Genomic DNA, 18,139 nt, shown 5'->3' with positions numbered 1-18,139 from the left:
ATCACAGGCAGTTGCTGCGAGGCAGCCCCATCCTCGCACCTGAGATTAAAACAAAAACACATTCTTTTTTTTTTTTTTAAAGATTTATTTATTATATATAAGTACACTGTAGCTGTCTTCAGACACACCAGAAGAGGGCATCAGATCTTATTACAGATGGTTGTGAGCCACCTTATGGTTGCTGGGATTTGAACTCAGGACTTCTGGAAGAGCAGTCAGTGCTCTTAACCACTGAGCCATCTCTCCAGCCCCCCAAAAACACATTCTTACAATATTTCTGTGGGTTTTTTTTAAAGGAACCAAAATGCCAAAATGGACACTTACAGCATGTAGGCTTTGATTTTTTTAAACCTACTTTTAATAAGCATGCTTTGACCTCAATTCTAGCCCACCATCCAAAGGCAGGGGAGAAAAGATAGGACAAGGGGTTGTGGAGCTGTTTAGAAGTAGTTCCTTAGGGTGACTCCATCTCTGTTTGTCAGGATATCAGCAGTCCAGTTCAGTAGCATCAGGATAGCAAACATGAATCAGCGGCAAGGGCAGGATCTAGCAGAAACCACCAGTCCTCCGCTGCTGAATCGGCATGAGTCAGTGGGAGCTACAGGAGCAGCCGGGATTCCAGGAGAAGTTCTCCGCTGTGCCTCTCCATGAAAGGAAGAACGGCAAAGACAAAGCTTTGTAAAGCTAGCTATGCAAGCACACCATCACTGTCCATTGAGTCCTTTTCATACCCTCTCCAAATACACACACACACACCCACGGATCATGCCTCAGCAGAACACCACAAGAGCCTGTCCATCTTAGTCACGTGAGTCTGTATCACCTGACACATCCAGAAACTTAGTGGCAGGCACATGGCCTTGCATCCCAGTACTTGGGAGGAAGAGGTAGGTGGACTCTGTTAGTTCGAGGTCAGCTTGGTCTAGGTTGTGTGCTTCAGGTTAGTAAGGAATGCATAGGAGAGACCCAAAGAGGTCCAAAAGAAGCTCAGGAAGAATGGCTGGCTGGCTGTGGTGCACATTACCAAAGTCTATGCTGTTCACCAGGCTCGCTCAGATTCCCAAGTACCTGTTACAGAACCCATGCTGGTATCCTGGCCCTTCTCAGCTCCTCCCAACCCGCCCCTACTCTGAATTTCCTCAGCTCGTGGGCTTCCCTCCCCGGCTCCTCACTTCCTTATCATTTCCTTATCATGAGGTATCAAGATCCTACTCTTTATTAGTTTCTCTCTTGGCCCCTCCCTCTCTCTCTCTTCTCTCCCTCCCTCCCTCCCCCTTCCCTGTCTGCCTACCAAATACCTACAGCTGTATAGCCCTTCATATCTACAGTAAAAGCATTCCATCCGCAGCCACACCCTGGAATGGTCAAGGAGTTTATATTTATACAAAGAAAGGAGGGGAGGAGCTGGCTTTTTTGTTTGTTCTGTTGTGAAACAGGTTCCCTTGTCAGATCACATCTTTGAAAAGAATTACAACCCCATGGCAACACAAGTGAAAGAATTCGTCATCTTCTGTACAGTCCTCTCGTGCTCCTTGCCGGCAGGGACACCGGCGAGGGCTGGGGCCGGCCAGCCCAGTCAAGTTCCGAGGCCACAACAGGCTTCAAGGAGAAAGCGTCCAGAACAATTTACCAAGAGAGAATGGTGGAGGCTGGTGGGCTGACTCGCAAAAGATCACCACCCAAGTCACTTCTGTGACAGGCTCTCATGCCTTCCTGGGCCCCAGACCTAAGCACAACTAGTTCCATGATGGTGATGGAGGTACCATATAGGCCATAAAACTCAGTACTTAGCACCACCTGCAAACAAAACTAAAGACCTAATCCATCAAAGTCCGTAGCAGGGAAAGTCTAACTTCGCTTTGTCGGCTTCTGTAGTCCCACTTCGGGCTAACTGTTCTTCCTAACTGAATTAACTCAGGATAGGTTTTTGTGCTTAGAAGTGCACCCTGATAAAGGCTCGGGGCGACACTGGGATCTGAAACATACAGTGTTCTGGCAAATAAGACTTTTTATTGACTTAAACTCATGTTGGAGTAGTTTTCTCTGGTAGGTACCCCACAACAATTTTTAGGAGGCCACGCTGTTCTAACCTGCAAAATCTCTTAAGGCCTGAAGGTGGCTCTCCTGAAACAGAATCCAGGCCAGTCTCCACCAGGCGGGGACAGCTGGTGGCATGCCAGGGTCTACCTGTGGAGAACATAGTGCTAGGACTGTGACTGTGGGAAAGAAAAATGGCTAATGGCCCAGGAAATATCCTAGGAGGGTGTGGTGTGGGCTAATCAGGAAGAGAAAGGAGGGGCAGGCCTGGAGCCTCTATGCTGTAGGGGATACCTCTGAGATATAGGGGTCATCTCTATGCTGTAGGAGTCACCTCTGAGCTATAGGGGTCATCTCTATGCTGTAGGGGTCACCTCTGAGCTATAGGGGTCATCTCTATGCTGTAGGGGTCACCTCTGAGCTATAGGGGTCATCTCTATGCTGTAGGGGTCAACTCTGAGCTATAGGGGTCATCTCTGTGCTGTAGGGGTCACCCCTATGCTGTAGGGGTCACCTCTATGCTGTAGGGGATACCTCTGAGCTATAAGGGGTCACCTCTGTGCTGTAGGGGTCACTCTGTGCTGTAGGGCTGTAGGGGTCACCTCTGAGCTACAAGGGTCACCTCCTCTCGAGATGGAGAAGAGGTCCAAGGTCCACTATGGGGGTCAGTGCTGCAGCCACACCTACCTGATCTTTCCTTTCATCCACACTTAAGAGAAGCTCGGGAGGAGAGCCGGGCAGGGAGGCTTCAGGAAGCGCGAAGGGAATCCACAGGCTCGCCTCTAGCTGCTCTCTATATGTAGGGATCAATTTCTCTTGTGTAATATCCTTTTCTGAAGACCACAACTTTCTTCTACCTCATTTGTCTTTCATTTCTTCTGTCAAATTCTAGTGTGGTGAAGGAAATTCTTAAAAACTGACATGGTCATGGTGGCACACGCCTTTAATCCCAGCACTCCAGAGGCAAAGGCAGGCTGGTTTCTGAGTTCGAGGCCAGCCTGGTCTATAAAGTGAGTTCCAGGACAGCCAGGGCTACACAGAGAAACCCTGTCTCAGAAAACCAAAAAAAAAAAAAAAAAAAAACCTGACATGGTGGCAGCTGCCTTGGAGAGAGTGAGCAGGAGACGCCCCACTCCAGGGAAATCAGTCTGTGATACTGCCACAGGGTGACTACAAGGTCTGAGAGGAAGATGATAGAACTAGCTCCACAGAAAGTTCTGGAATGCTCTGTGGATCTCAGTAAGAAGTGTTACTGGGCAGCAGCAAAAAGGCACAGAGCTGGGCGTGGCAGTGAACACCTTTAATTCCAGAGGTGGATGAATCTCTGTGAGTTCTACAGAATGAGTTCTAGGACAGCCAAGGCTAAATAAACATTGTCTCAAAAAAAAAAAAAAAACAAACCAAAAGGCACAACAAGGGCTGAGAGATGGCTCAGAGGGTAAACATGCCCTGCGTCAGCCCGCTGACCTGACCTCAGTTCCTGGCAGCCATGTGGTAGAAGGAGAGAACCCACTCATGGAATCTGTCCTCTGACCTCAGTCACCCCTCCTTCCCATGCACAATAATTATTAGTTAATTAATGAATGTTAAAAATAAATAAGAAGGGGCTGGAGAGAGAGCTCAGTAGTTAAGATCAAGGGCTGTTCTTGGGTAGGACCTAAGTTCAATTCCCAATACCCAACATTAGGCAGCTTACAACTACCTGTAACTGTAGCTCCAGGCGATCAGCTGCCTCTGAGGGCACCTGCACTCATGTGCCCTCCACAGCCCGGCTAATAATAATAATAACCTTAAAACCTCAACTGTGACTGGGCAGTGGTGGCACATGCCTTTAATCCCAGCACTTGGGAGGCAGAAGCAGGCAGATTTCTGAGTTCGAGACCAGCCTGGTCTACAGAGTGAGTTCCAGATCAGCCAGGCTTACACAGAGAAACCCTGTCTCAAAAAACCAACCAACCAACCAACCAACCAACCAACCAAACAAACAAACAAACAAAAACCCTTCAACTGTGAAGCCAGGCGTGGTGGTGCATGCCTTTAATCCCAGCAGTTGGGAGGCAGAGGCAGGCAGATTTCTGAGTTCGAGGCCAGCCTGGTCTACAGAGTGAGTGCCAGGACAGCCAGGGCTATACAGAGAAACCCTGTCTCAAAAAAAAAAAAAAACAAAAAACAAAAAACAAAAAACCTCAACTGTGGAGATTGCTCAGCAGTTGTTGCTAAAAGTTCTTGTTGGGGGAGCAACATACATGAGTCTACTCAACATACATGAGTGGTGTCTACTCAACATACATGAGCAGTGTTTACTCAACAGCAATCAAGGCGACTCTGCTGAAGTTCAATTTGAGGAACCAGTGAGTTTTTTGCAGCACACAGGTGAAGGTTGCTTGTGGGGGTGGGGGTGCTCCTCCCTCTCTACAGCCCACCCAGCAGGAACGAGGGACTCCTCACAGATGCACTGATGAAGCCCTGCTCCCCGAAGCCTCGTGGCTTACAACAGATGTTGGGAGCTGGTTACTCAGATGAGGGTCTCATGACCCTCTTTGGGTGTAAATGCTCAGTAAGTCCAGAGGGGATCTTTTTGTAAAGTGGGGGCACAGCTGAATTCCCCAAGAATCCAGTTGTTTGACTTGGAGGACAGTCACAGCAGCTAGTAGTACATACTACTCCTGCAATGGACTCAGGCTTCAGGAAAAGCAATACTCTTGTCATGTTTCTGCAGGAACTACATATGTGTGTGAGCATACACACACATACACACATAAATAAAAAACAATTAAATTTTTTTGTTGACTTTTTGGAGAAAGGGTTTCTCTGTGTAATCCTAGCTGTCCTAGAACTCATCTGTAAACTGACCAGGCTGGCCTTGAACTCAGAGATCCACCTGTTCCTGCCTCCTGAGTGCTGGGATTAAAGACATATGGTGATACCTGGTGGGAAATACATTTAAAAATTAAAAACACTTTACTTTATATTTTGGGTGGTTTGCTGATATGTTTGTTTTTGTATGTACCACATCCAGTACCCGAGGAAGCCGGAGAGGGTGTTGGGCCTCCAGAACAGGAGTTACAAATCGTTTTGAGCTGTCATGTGGGTGCTGGGAACTGAACTTGAGTCCTCTGCAAAGGCAGCAAATGTTCTTAACCACTGAGCCATCCCTCCAACCCCAAACAAACAAATCTTAAAACCAAATTAGTAAATAGACACAGCTGGGCAGTGGTGGGCTTTTAAGCCCAGCACTCAGAAAGCAGAGACATGTGTGAGTTTGAGGCCAGTCACCCCCCAAACAAATGAAAACAACCAAACAACAGCAGCAAAACCCCATCCCACACTGAAACTTTTTTGATAACACTGTTCAAAGTGTGGTACATGCCTGTAATTCCAGCTCATGGGAGGCTGAGGCAGGAGGATTTGGAGTTCAAGGCTTCTGTGGGCTATATAGAGCCACTGTGGTGGTTAATTTTATGTCAACGTGATACGGGCCATAGTCATCTGAGAGGAGGAAACCCCAATTAAGAAAATGCTTCTATAAGATTGGGTTGTAGGGCATTTCTTAATTAGTTGATTGATGTGGGAACACCCAGACAATTGTGGGTGGAGTCATCCCTAGGTTGGCTTGGGAATAGACCTGGGTTCTATAAGAAAGCAGGCTGAGCAAGTCTTATGAAGCAAGCCAGCGAGCAGCATCCCTCCATGGTCTCTGCATCAGCTCCTGCCTCTAGGCTCCTGGCCTGACTTGGATAATGAACAGTAATGGGGAGTGTAAGTCAAATAAACTTTCTTCCTCACGGAAGAAAGCATCCTTGCTATGGGTCATGGTGTCTCATCAAAGCAACAGTAATCCTAAAACAGATACCTTGTTTTAAATGTTTCAAATGAAACAAAACCAAAGAAGAAAAGTAACAGAACTGGCTTTGGGAGCCTGAAGTCTCAGAGTTTGGGAGATCGAAATCAAAGGATTGACGGACTTTTGAGGCTAACCTGGGCTACATAGGGAATACCAGGCCATTCTGTGCTACATACATAGCAGACCTGACTTCAATTCCAGGAAGAGGGAGCATCAAGAAGCTGGGGATCCTGGTTGCTCCACACTCCCAGAACTCGCTGACAAGGGCAGGTCCCCTGATACCCTAATAGGACCTTACCTCGCTGTGCTGACATCTTTCATCTAAAATCCCACATAAGCCCAGCTCAAAAGGTGGGAATGGGTTAGATGTTCTCAGAAATGGGTTCTTATCAAACATTTACCAGATATCCATCACAGGAAGAGCTGTCATGGGTGTTTTGCCCACAAGTATGTGTGAAGGTATTACATCCACTGAAACTGGAATTAAAGGCAGTTACGAGCTGCCATGTGGGTACTGGGAATTGAACTTGGGCCCAATGGAAGAGCCAGTCCTCTAGACTGCTGAGCCATCTCTCCAGCCCCAAGATCAAAAAAAGAATGAATGAATGAATGAATGAAAAGGAAGGGCTAGATAGGTGGCTCTGCATTGAAGAATGGTTACTAATCTTGCAGAAGATCGAAGTTTGTTTTGTCTCAGCACCCAAATCGGATGGCGCACAACTACTCAACTCCCGCTCCAGGGACTCAGATGCCTCCTCTGGACCTTAAGGGCAATGATATTCACATGTACTCAGACCAATCTACAACAGACACACATATACATAACATTTCGTTTTTGTTTTTCTCGAGACAAGGTTTCTTTGTGTAGCCCTGGCTGTCCTGGAACTCACTCTGTAGACCAGGCTGGCGCTGAACTCAGAAATCTACCTGCCTCTGCCTCTGCCTCCCGAGTGCTGAGATTAAAGTGCCACCACTGCCTGGCTATATACATAACATTTTTTTAAAAACCTTAAAGCTAGGTGGTCTTGGCACACACCTTTCTTTAGTCCCAGCACTCAGTGGCAGAGGCAGGTGGATCTCTGTGAGTTTAAGGCCAACCTGGTCTGCACCGCAAGTTCCAGGGCAGCCAGGGAAAGACACCAGAGAAACCCTGTCTCATAAAAACTAAATAAAACAAATAAATACATAAATACATAATCTTAAAACAAAAGCGGGCTGGAGTATAGCTTAGTGGTAGACTTGGGCTTACCCTGCAAAAGGCCGTAGCTTCCACCCTCAGCACCAGAAGAGTGAGCAAGCCAGAAAGCAAGTGATCAAGGGACATAGAGAGAGAGAGACAAACACTGCTCTACGACCTGACCCAAGAAACCACGCATCGCAGCAGCAACTACTCAAAGTGACCAGAGTCAGTCATAAACTCCAGCTTCCTTAGTTGTTTCCACTTCTAACTCCAGACCAATCAGAAGCTAGAGTGACCAGATCACTGGCACACAGACCAATCAGAAGCAAGAGTGACCGGATCACTGGCACACAGGGGACTCCTGTCTCCTCTGTCAGACTGGGACCTTTTGTTTCTTCCTTTGACCATCTCTATCAAAGCCAAAGCCTAGCCAGCCACTTCCTGCATCAGCTCAACATGGGACAGCCTCTGTTGCTGTACAGGACAGCTTTTTATCTGCTTCTGTTGATTATATATATATATAGTGTGTACGCACATGCTCGCACATGTATGTGTGTACCGCCTGTATTCTGGTACCTGAGGAGACCACAAGGTAAGTATGCTACACACACACACATGTATGTATATAGAATGTATATATACTATATATAGTGTGTGTACAATATATATTGTATGTATATATAAGTAACTATATATAAGTATATATATAGTGTGTGTGTACATGTGTTTGCCACCTGTGTGCTAAAACCTGAGGAGACCATAAGGTAAGGTAGGTATGATATATATGGAGAGAGAGAGAGAGAGAAACACAAGGTAGGTACCACATCTCCTAGAACTAGAGGCACAGGCAGTTGTTAGTACTTGGGCGCACTGACATGAGTACTGGGAACTGAACTTGCGTCCTCTCAACCAATGAGCCCTCTCTCCAGCTCTCTGTCTGACATCTGACCTGTGGGACTGTGATCTCGGCTAGTTGATCTGTGTGTATGGTGTGAGGTAAGCACAGAACTTCATCCCTGAGGACGTGGGCAACTCTCACGGTGGCATTTATTGGAAAGATGTGTGTGTACACATGTGCCCATGTATGCATGTTTAGAGGCTGGAGGTCAATATCAGAGTCTTCCTCTCTCCATCTCGAGACAGTGTCTCTCACCAGACCTACCTGGATCTTGCCAATTTGACTGGATTGGCTGCTGGTCAGAGCATCTGCCCTCCCACCACCCCCCATCCACCCAGGGACCCAAAACTTAGTTCTTGTTCACACAGCAAGCACAAAAAGTGATTTTTTTTTTTCCTTTGTACACATGTCCCAGCACCTCTGTTGGCAGTAAAAAAGTCACTTTTCACCTTTTGGTGAACTATAAAGTCATCCTTTAGGGAAAAAAAGGCCTAAGGTTGACAGAAAAGTGCTGACAGCTGAGGCCTTGAAACTGTGCCCAGGGTCCAAGTGGAATGGGACTGCTCCCCGTCCTCTGACCTGCCCTAGTTGTTCCCCCTTCCCTCAGTAGCTCTCTCTGCAGGGGGCAGGAAGCTCTTCTAGCTGCCCTCCCCTGTGGTAGGGAAGCCAAGGTGCCTGCCTTAAGCTTATGCCCTTTGCCCTGCAGGGCCTGTTGCCAGGTCTGACCCCACCAAACCAGATTGGGTACTTTCTCGCCTCCAGGGAGACTTTGCTGGGTAGGGCTGGCCGCCAGTGAGGCTGCCTGGGAGGAAAGGTGTGTAGTATCAGCTTCCCCAGTAGCCCTGGTGCCACAGATAAGACCTGTTCTGGGCTCCAAATCAAAGCTGCTCTGTGAAGAGCTTGACCAGCCAGTGGTTTCTGGTTTAGGAGCAAGTTCTTGGAAGCTGGCTGGGATCTGGAGAAACAGTTCTTCTGGGGAGCCACAAGGGTGGATTCTAACCTAGAATGGCCTGCTCATCTGTGTCTCCCACTGCGCTACCCCAACCAGAATGCCTATCCGAGATGCAGTAGTATGTACAGATCTGTTTTTGTGGTCAACAGGTGGGACACCAGTATAATTTTCTCCGCTGGCTTTAGGGTTAGACCTTGTGGCTCCACCCACCTGTTCCCTTGAGTGAGGACCTCACTCAGTACCCAGGGCTGGCCTTCGACACATGCTGATCTGCAGGGATGGCAGGTACAAGCCACCACACACAGAACGTGTTTTCTTGAGACGTTTGTGTGCAAGGCTAGTCCACACAATGTAGCCTTGGCTAGCCTAGAACTTGGTATCTAGACAAGGAGCTAGTCCACACTTGACCTCTTAGTAATGGGAAGGCTGAGGCAGAATATCAATCACATAGGAGGCCAGGTGGGTTGCAGCCCCTTCTGTGAGGTATACAGGAGAGGCTGGGCATGTGGCTGCCACAGTGCATGGCTACCAAGTGTAAAGCCTACGGTTTGACCCAACACTGTAGAGACTAAAACCCACACAGTCTAGTTGTTAGGTGTTCTGGATTCTGGAGTGGAAATGCAACATTAGGCTTCCTTGCATTACCCAAGTAACAAATTACTCTAGTTTTGGCAAACTTGGTGTCTTCAGAAATGTCCACGGAACTGTTTATACCTATGACATGATCGTACCTGGGCTGTGGCCCCTGAAGTGAAGTGCACTGGGTTTCTTCTGACCCAAGCATCAGTTGTGTTCAGAGCTGTGGTCCTGGTACCCCTAGTTGACATCCTGTTTCTGCTTACGTACTTGAATACTCTTAGGCCCAGCCTAAGCCAGTACAACTGTCATAGCCTGGGCATCTCAGTCTGTCTGCACCCCAGGGCATCCTTAGTTCTCCCATGCTTGCCGGCCATCTGGCCAGTGAGCAGCTGCATGGGACTGGCTCTAGAGAGGCCTGCTTCTGTTGTTATTTCCATTTCCTCCTGCTCACAGACGTCTAAGAATTCTTCCCATAGGCTCTATCCTGTAAGGTAGTCCTGACTTAGTGGATACAAAGGTGACAGCATTGTCCTTAGCGGTGAAGGAGCTCAAAGATCTGCCAGCCCCCAAGTGTGCAGGGAAGACAGAAAGGCCTCCCAGGCCACTTGGTTTATTAGATCCTGAAGAGAGGTGTAGGCAGTGCCCCTGGGCTGCTGCCACTTCCTGGGGGAGGACCTGTGGGAGGCACAGGGCCGAACCTCGTTTTGATACACACAACCCCATTTGAGGGAAAACAGGCTGCTTCGAAGCCTGAGGGATGGTGAAGGGTGATGCCTGCCATACAGGAAGCCAGGTCCTGGGAGGGCACAAACGATGAATCCATCACTGCCCCAGCTCTGCCAGCATGCCCACCTGGCCCTGGGGAAGCCAGGCAAGGGAGGGCACAGGCGTGTGAGGGACACAGACAGTTCCTGGTGACGGCAGTAGCCGCTGAGCAGGAGGGTTCAGCAAAACTGACCATTAGAGCAGCCAAGGCTGCATACAGGAGGTGCGCTCGGGAACCCCAGGCACTTTCTCTGGACTCCACGGTCATGGCTTCTGCTGGTAATCTGCGCTGCCTGCCTGTCCCCTCTCCTGAAGGCACTACCTTCCAGAACACAGCACGGTGGTCCCTCTTGTGACAAAGTGCTTGTGTGTGTGCTCTAGTCATTTGGTAAGCAGAAGCTGCCACGGGCCGTACCCTGCCACACTACCCAAGTTCTGGGCGGAAACTGCTCCCTGCACAGAGGGCCAGCGGGAGCAGGAAACGAACTCGGCTTCGCTGGGCTTGCCAGGCAGGGCACGGTAGCAGCCAGGGAGGTGGGGACAGTGACACCAGCCAGGCCAGACCTCTTCTGAGTGAATCATCGGATAGGAAGACGGGGTGACCCAGTGGGGAGAGCCTGGGAGTAAGTAGGGCAGAGGTGCCACTTGAGTGGGGCCAAGGCAGGGTCGGAAGGCATAGCCAGCAGCCCAAGGCAGGGAAGAGCAGGAGCCTGCTGGGGACCAGCATGGGCCCAGGCCAAGGAAGAGAGCCCGTTCCCTTCCCACTCTTCCAAGGAGCTCAGCACAGCGACCGAGCCTGGCCCAGGTGTCCCTGGCCATGTCAGGTGGTTGGCACTTTGATGCCAAAGTGCTTCCGAAGCTGCTCCAGGAACATGAAAGTGAGCACAGTGTGGGGGATGAGACGGATGCCCGCGGGAAAGAGACCCTGGGTGGAGACACCAGAGGGAGAGACGTCAGGCCCAGGGAGACCCAGCCCAGTTGCTCTCCCACTGCCCAGCATCCCCACTGCCCCAACACACCTTGAAAAAGGCCTGGGGTCCAAGCTTTGCTGTCTCCATGGCACAGTGGAAAACACCCTGCAAGAAACAGTAAAGGATGCAGGAGGCCTCTCACTCATAGGCACAGGAGACATGGCAGCTCCCGGATGAACCCTCCAGGCGCAGGGGACATGGTAGAAGCCCGGACTGAAAGCAGCTCTTAGGGACAGAAGACTAAAAGCTACATCGGCCAAGTTGACAGACTCCTGAGATAGCCAGATTGGCTCTCAAGACACTGGCTAGATTTTACTACTGACTGTGTGAATGGCTTCCTCTGTAAAAACCAAGGCCAAGGCCTTGGAAAAGTACAGCCCCACCCCCCAGGCAAGTGCTACCCAGAGTTGAGCAACTGGAAAGGAACAGGGGCAATGGCCTTGTCTCTGGGCTCCTATGCCCCAGTGGGAAGCAGACCCATCTCCAGGATGGGGAGGCCCCTAAGCATGGCCACAAATGGCAGGAACCCCACCCAACCCTGGAGCCTGCAGCCCAGTCTTCACCTGGTACTCGCCCTTGGAGTTCATCAGGCGAGTCTTCAGCACATCGAGGGGCTGGCACAGAAACGTGGCACATCCGCCCTGGGGAGGTAATCTGTCAGTGGTCCTCCCTCCTGGCAGTCGCAAGCCCTCACTGCACACCTACCCACAGGCCACCTTAAAAGAGCCCTTCTCTCCATTCCTGAGAATTCTTGCAGCCCTGGGTCTCCAAGAGAAGCGACACAGGAATTATCTTGGCCTGGGATACCTTGTGAATTTGATTTCCAGATGTGGCCTAAGAGAAGCTGCATTGGGCTCACCCCACGGGCTCCTTGAATCAAGCTCCACCCCCGCCCCCACCCCCATGCGGGGCGCTTACGGCAATGAAACTGGAGACAAAGTGGGTGAATATGTTGTCACTCAGGTACCCAGTGCTGAGGACCAGTTGCTTGGCCTGGTCATAGCAGGACAGCTGCACGTAGGAAAGGGGACAGTTTTTGTCAGTGAAACTCCCCAAACCAGGGAGAGTAGACAGGATCCACATGACAACATGTGACAGCGAGCAAGCACCTGCTGTGACCTGCGTCACCACACATGGACATTCCTTAAACTCAGACGAAGGCTGCCGCTGATACCCCAGGCCCACCTCCCCCAGGACAGCACAGCACGATTCTCCCCATGGTTTCCAGTGCTCGGTGCTGTGCTGTAATCCCTGTAGACGATAGAGGATAGCGGCCATCCATCTTGTCCATAAGCTCCATTTTGCACAGGACCCCTACCTGGCCCACAGTGACGAGGGCCCCACGGCTGGACGCCATAGTTGCTCCAGAGAAGAGCTTCCTCAGGCTTTCTGCGGGAGGAAGTGACAGGTGACATCAGCCTAGACCTCAGGCCACCCCAACATCGCCCTTGATTGCCTGCCCTGCCCGTTTCCACCCCCAGCCCACCAGCTCATATATGTAAATATGCACCCAAATTTGTACTTATTTACAATTAGGTAAAATTCCTCTCCCCCTCACCTTCACGGGCTACACGGTACAGACCATCCAGGGCATGAGAGTAGCTGTTGGTGACAAAGACAGACCAGCGAGGTTCACCACATCCCTCTGTTCTGCAGGGGATGCCTTAGAACCCAGGAAAAGCCACACCCCCAGGGTGGGCCACACAACTCTTGCAACAGTACTGTATTCAGTGGGGTACCTCAGAGTTAAGGCCAGCCTGTGCTACAGAATGAGACCCTATCCCAAAATTAAACATAGATAAGAAACTAGAAAGTGGAGAGAGAGACACAGAGAGAGAGAGAGAGAGAGACAGACAGACAGACAGACAGACAAACTAGAAACTGGACCAGCCGAGTTTTATGAAGGACAAACCAGGAAGATTATAGTTCAAAGGACAGCCTGAGCAAAAGGGAGATAACTCTAGCAACAGCCTGGACCCCCACAGGTAAAGGAAGAAGTGAGATAGCTCAGACTGTGAGAAGAAGGAACACTAGACACTGCCAGGAAGGGCAGGGAGCTGCTGCTGCAGAAGGCACTGACCCCAAAGCCCTGTGTTATGCCTGGGGCTAGCCTGGAGTGGACAAGGCCTTCCTACCTCAGGCCTCCTGGCTGTGAGCCCTTCTCTCATGTGCCCTACCTCATGGGCCTTGAGGCATGGGTGCTCCTGTATTCATAGATACCTGACTAGGGCTATCCTCAGCTACAAAGAGGCCCAGCCCTATGTGATAATCCTGGTGTCAGCAGCGCAGGCAGGTGTGGGGCTAACTGTTTAGTGAGATTCTTCCCACAGGAAAGAACACAAAGGTCTTAGGGGGCCAGGTGACAGCACTTAGTGACCTCAGGGTAACTGTGCATGGTAAAGCCACCAGCTTCCTGTTCCATAGGACCCATGAGCAAGCTGGGGAGTCCTGGTCATGTGACAGCAGACCTGTGCAGGAGTCTCTGGCCTGGCCCCTCAACTCTATCCCCCACCTGGCCAAAGCCCACTCCTACTCACTTGCGTCGTTGGCTCGGGGGCAGCTTCATGTCGTTCTGCATCCTGAAACAGTAAGGCAGGTGGGCATGGGTGGTCCATTGGATATACATTAGCTCCCAGGCCCCAGGTCAGCTCACTGTCTGGAGTCAAGAGTGCTGGATTGCCTACCCAAGTTCAGGGAAGGGCATGGGACTTGGCTAAAGCCAGGCTTAGCTTCTGAGTGGCTTGCTGTACTGCAGAGTCTAGGAGCAATGTGGGCAAACGCTTGCCTACTTGACAAGATGAGAGACGCATACAAACCTGACATTGACCAAATCTGCTGGGGTCCCCACGAAGCCTCCAGTTAAACCTGCAGTGATATAAACATCAGGACCCGACGGCTCCCCGTGTCCTGGGCCTCTGCCCGGCCCTTGCCCTGACTACCCAGTGCTCACCACTGATGCCGCCCAGCAACACCTTGTTGTAGAAGGGGAGAGGCCCCTGGGAGTCCTTGGTCATGTAGTCCCGCATGGTCTCGTAGATTGCGAACCGAGTCAGAGAGTAGGTCATCTGGGGAGGGGGCCTGGCTCAGAGGACTGGGCACTCCACCCAGTGTCCATTCCAAAGCCACCGAGCTTTCGAGCAGCCGAGACAAATTCACAAACCCAGAGGAGCTGTTCCTGGCTGTTCTCAGCCTCAGTTTCCCCTTCTGAGGCTGGAAGGCAGGCCCCTGCAGCACACCCACCCCTGTGCCTCATCTGTAATAAATCTCAAGGAGGAAGAGAAAGTAGCTGAAACTCCCTAAGGCTCCTTCCTAGGACTGAGCCCCAGAACCAACCCCTGAGAGGCTTGTTCTGAGACCCAGGAAGCTGATGTCAACAGGAGAGGAAGAAAGAACTTTTCATTTGAGAGAACCAAGCCGTATGCACGTACCTGCCTGCACAGCGAGGCACTCAGGCCGTTGTAGAGCGCCAGGAAGCCATCGGTTCGCACCACCTGCAGTGCCATTCCAGTCATGCGCAGCTTCACCTCCTGTTGGGTCTGTAGATGCACCTGTGCATAGGCAGGGAGAGAGTGTCAAGTCCATGCAGAGCAGAGCTCTGACCTAGCCACAAGTAGGTAGAAACAAGGTTGCAATGAGCCGGCTCAATACGAGCTCTGATGAATTATTTCCAGGTCTGTCCCCTGTGGACTCCATGCTGTCAGCATCCCTACCTAGGGGGAAACCAAGGCAAGGCAGCAGAGAGGTTCCCAAGGGCCTAAGGCTGTTGGGGTGTGCCTAGTCCAGGGTCTGGAACTGTACAGCACAGTTACACCTCTTATACAGTAGTGACAATTACGACCCACAAGGCTGTACCTCGCTCTCACTCCTGTCCCAGTGGCCTAGGGTCAGGCTCAGGATCTTTGGCCCTGATCAGTCTTGTATCAGCCCTGGTACTGATTCCAAAGGAGCCTGTCCCCAGCCAAATGTGGCCCCACAAGCATGCTCACACTCATGCAAAAGAAGAAAAAGGCGACAGGGAAAGAGCTAAGATGGTGAGGACAGAAGGGGCCACATGGGTGTCATCCTCCAGTTGTATGCAGACCAAGGGGGAAAGAGGGTCAAGGCCCACCCAAGGGACAGTGGCTGTAAGGCTAACAGCTCCTGTACATGTGAGGACCAGGCAAAGTGGACATACCAAGCAAATTCAAAACATGTTTTCAAAGTTGACAAAGTAGGCACGTGATCCTAATACTCAGGTGACTGAAGCAGGGGGATTATGAGTTTGAGGTCAGCCTGAGGTGCAGTAAGAGCCTGTCTTATTAAAACAAAATCCATACAAGCTTTCAAGGGGTCTCTGTTGAGCAGCCCTCACTGGCCTGGGTCCAACAGTGGTCACACATCCATGGCAGCCTTTCTTGTTCCTCTGGGTGGGGGTGGGGCTGAGAAGCAGTGAACCCGGAGGGAACATGGACAATGAACAACCACCTGGGACTTTTACGTCACAGTCTGTCAACACTCAAAAGGACTACCTGGGGGTGAGGTGAGTCTCTGGGGCCCATGGCTGGGTTAGCCATCTAGCCTGACCCCCATGATGGAGAAGGCTGCAGGGACATTCAGAAAGGAAAATACTGTCATGAAGTGCTTCCCAGAACAACCAGTACCTGCCTCTTCCTGTTATAATACCTGCCGGAAGCAATGCCCCGGGGCTGGACCTGTATATGCTACTCCTAGGAAAAGTGAGATTTCAGTCCCCAGTGTACCCAATGGCCAGCATTCTTAGTTAGAAAAGCTATCTGGGAGAAACAATGCATGCCTGAAATCCCTGCACATGGAAGGTCCAATGCCAGCCTTAGCTGCGTAACATGTTCAAGGTAAGTCTGGGGCTACAAATAAATAACAAAGAAAGGAAAGCTATTGACAGAGATCACCCTAGAAGCTTGAAGTAGTAGAAACTGCCTGAGGCTGGATTGCCAGCTCAGACCTCAGGGGCCAATCCAATGTGGGGGACGGGGGAGGTGGCAGCCAGTGTGAATGCTCAGTCCACAGGCTGAAGTAGCAGCCAGAGCTCCTTGGGCAGAGTGGGTGAGTTCTTTGTTCTCTGTAGTAAGACAGAATCAGGAAAAAATTCCCCGAGAATGCCCCTGGGGAACAGGAAGACAGCTGTCTCAGTTTGTCCTATAAGCATTTATTTTTAAAGAAACACACACACACACACACACACACACACACACACAAAACCCTACAAAACCACGTGTCCTATTTGCTTCTTGCTGTGAGACGATCTTATTGGTTAGACCCTATGAACGCAGGGTCTCCTTCCTAGCTCACTTAGGACGGTGCTGATCCCAATATAGCAACGAAACAAGCGGAAGCAGATGACCGAGGTCACATCACCACCTAGTCCATTGCCTTCATTTCCACCCCCCAGTCCTCACAGTAGGTGGTGCTAAGCGCCCAGCAGTGGGAGTGCTCTTGTGCGCAGAGACCAGGCTGGTCTTTGGATCTCAATACCTGTGCACACGCACAACTTTAACCAGAGTTGTCGAGTGTTTGTGGCAAAGGAATGGCTCAGAGTGGCAGAGTTTACTTAAGTATAGCGCAGAGCTGAAGCTGCGCAGTCATCTGTTAGGACTGTGGTTGCGGAGGGATTAGCAGGTAAGCTGAGGAGCAGGAGGTCCTGTCTGAGGCATAGCTGTCTGTCACCTGCGGACGCCAGCTGCAGAGGGTCCCCGGGGATTTTCCACCGCTGCCTACCGGGAAGTAAGTGTATTGGCGCCCGCAGCCGGAGGCCAGCAGCGCAGAGCGGGGCAGCCCGCGGCTCAGGCCGGCGTGGGCGTCACCGGCGGTAATTACCGGGTGCGCAGTCAAGCGGCGGCCGCAGCAGGCGCCTTGTAGGCGCCAGGCCCCGGATGGTCCCCGGCGCCTAGGGCTCACCCGCCCGCTCGGCCTTGAAGCTCAGGCTCACTCACCTTGAGCAGGTCCAGCGGGTGCGTGCAGCAAGCGGCTCCGCAGGAAGCCAGCCCCCCAAAGTACCAGCGAGATGCGCGTGCCTCGGCCATGGCCAGAGCAGCAGCGACCTGGCCCGACCCCGGTGAGCACAACTCCGGTCCCAGCTGCTCAACGCCCGGTTCAAAGTGCTACCGAGCGCCCGCGCCCGGTACAGCCAATGCGCCCGCGCAGCCCCGGGGGCGGGGCCTATGGACTCCGCCCGCCACCGGACTCCAGCCTTGGGAGACTCCGCCTCTGGTCTTAAAGAGGCCGCAACGAGGAGCAATGAGAGGCGATCCACTGGAGCCAACTGTGAAACTGAGCTAACCCATGACCACCCCCACTCTCCAGATCATGGCTTTGGTCTCAGTTCCGAAGGCGCTCTGCCATTCTCAACTCATCAGGAGGTTGGTTTCCTACCAGCACCCTCTAGCCCTAGTCTGAACTTATGCCCTGGTGCTAACTTCGTGTGTTACCCAGGAGAAGGACACGTGTTGCAGCAGTGGACCTCTGTCCCCTATCCCCCTCGAGAGCCCAGCCCCCGCCCAGATGTAGGGGGGGATGGAAACCGTCTTGAGGCCAGCTTGCAAATTAAATAGAAATCAGGGACAAAAGGCTCTTAGTAAAGGGTAGCAGTGCTCCTCCCCCATGCCTACACCCAGCGAGTCCCTGCCAAGTGCAACTCAGCCCAAGCCTTGCTGTGGACACAGCCCTAGGCAGCCACCATGGAGAGGGTTCTGGGCTGTGAATTCTTCATGGTTACTGGCTCAGGCTCCTAGGAGGCAGCTCCAATCTGCCTGGTCTCAGAAGCCCATCTCTACCTACTGAACACGGGCAAAGAAATCCACATGTGCTCCCAGTTTGAGGGTGCACCTGCTAGCCAAGGTGATTTCTGAATCCCAAGGCTGCTTTAAGTCTGGCATTGTGAATGAAAAAGACACGTGTC

General features: G+C 51.4%; 1 protein-coding gene and 1 long non-coding RNA gene across 2 annotated transcripts; both read right to left on the bottom strand.

Annotated features, from left to right (window-relative positions):
- Window positions 1–500: 500 nt before the first annotated feature.
- Gm39490 lies at window positions 501–3,025 on the bottom strand. The gene is made up of 2 exons (XR_880363.3): window positions 1,303–3,025; window positions 501–643 (listed from the first exon to the last, which is right to left on the bottom strand). It is a non-coding gene; the product is annotated as a predicted gene, 39490 (long non-coding RNA).
- A 5,064-nt stretch (window positions 3,026–8,089) lies between these two features.
- On the bottom strand, window positions 8,090–17,414 carry Slc25a10 (solute carrier family 25 (mitochondrial carrier, dicarboxylate transporter), member 10). The gene is made up of 11 exons (NM_013770.2): window positions 17,175–17,414; window positions 14,655–14,774; window positions 14,177–14,291; window positions 14,043–14,091; window positions 13,764–13,805; window positions 12,785–12,828; window positions 12,545–12,615; window positions 12,145–12,237; window positions 11,790–11,867; window positions 11,275–11,331; window positions 8,090–11,180 (listed from the first exon to the last, which is right to left on the bottom strand). Exons 1-11 carry the CDS (start codon window positions 17,262–17,264, stop codon window positions 11,076–11,078), a joined length of 864 nt encoding a protein of 287 aa, NP_038798.2. The 5' UTR covers window positions 17,265–17,414; the 3' UTR covers window positions 8,090–11,075.
- Between the last annotated feature and the right edge of the window lie 725 nt (window positions 17,415–18,139).

Source organism: Mus musculus, chromosome 11, assembly GCF_000001635.26.
Source record: "Mus musculus strain C57BL/6J chromosome 11, GRCm38.p6 C57BL/6J".
In the NCBI taxonomy this organism is placed as follows: domain Eukaryota; kingdom Metazoa; phylum Chordata; class Mammalia; order Rodentia; family Muridae; genus Mus; species Mus musculus.
The sequence above is the reverse complement of the archived record's forward strand: the minus strand, read 5'-3'. Positions and strand labels throughout refer to the sequence as shown.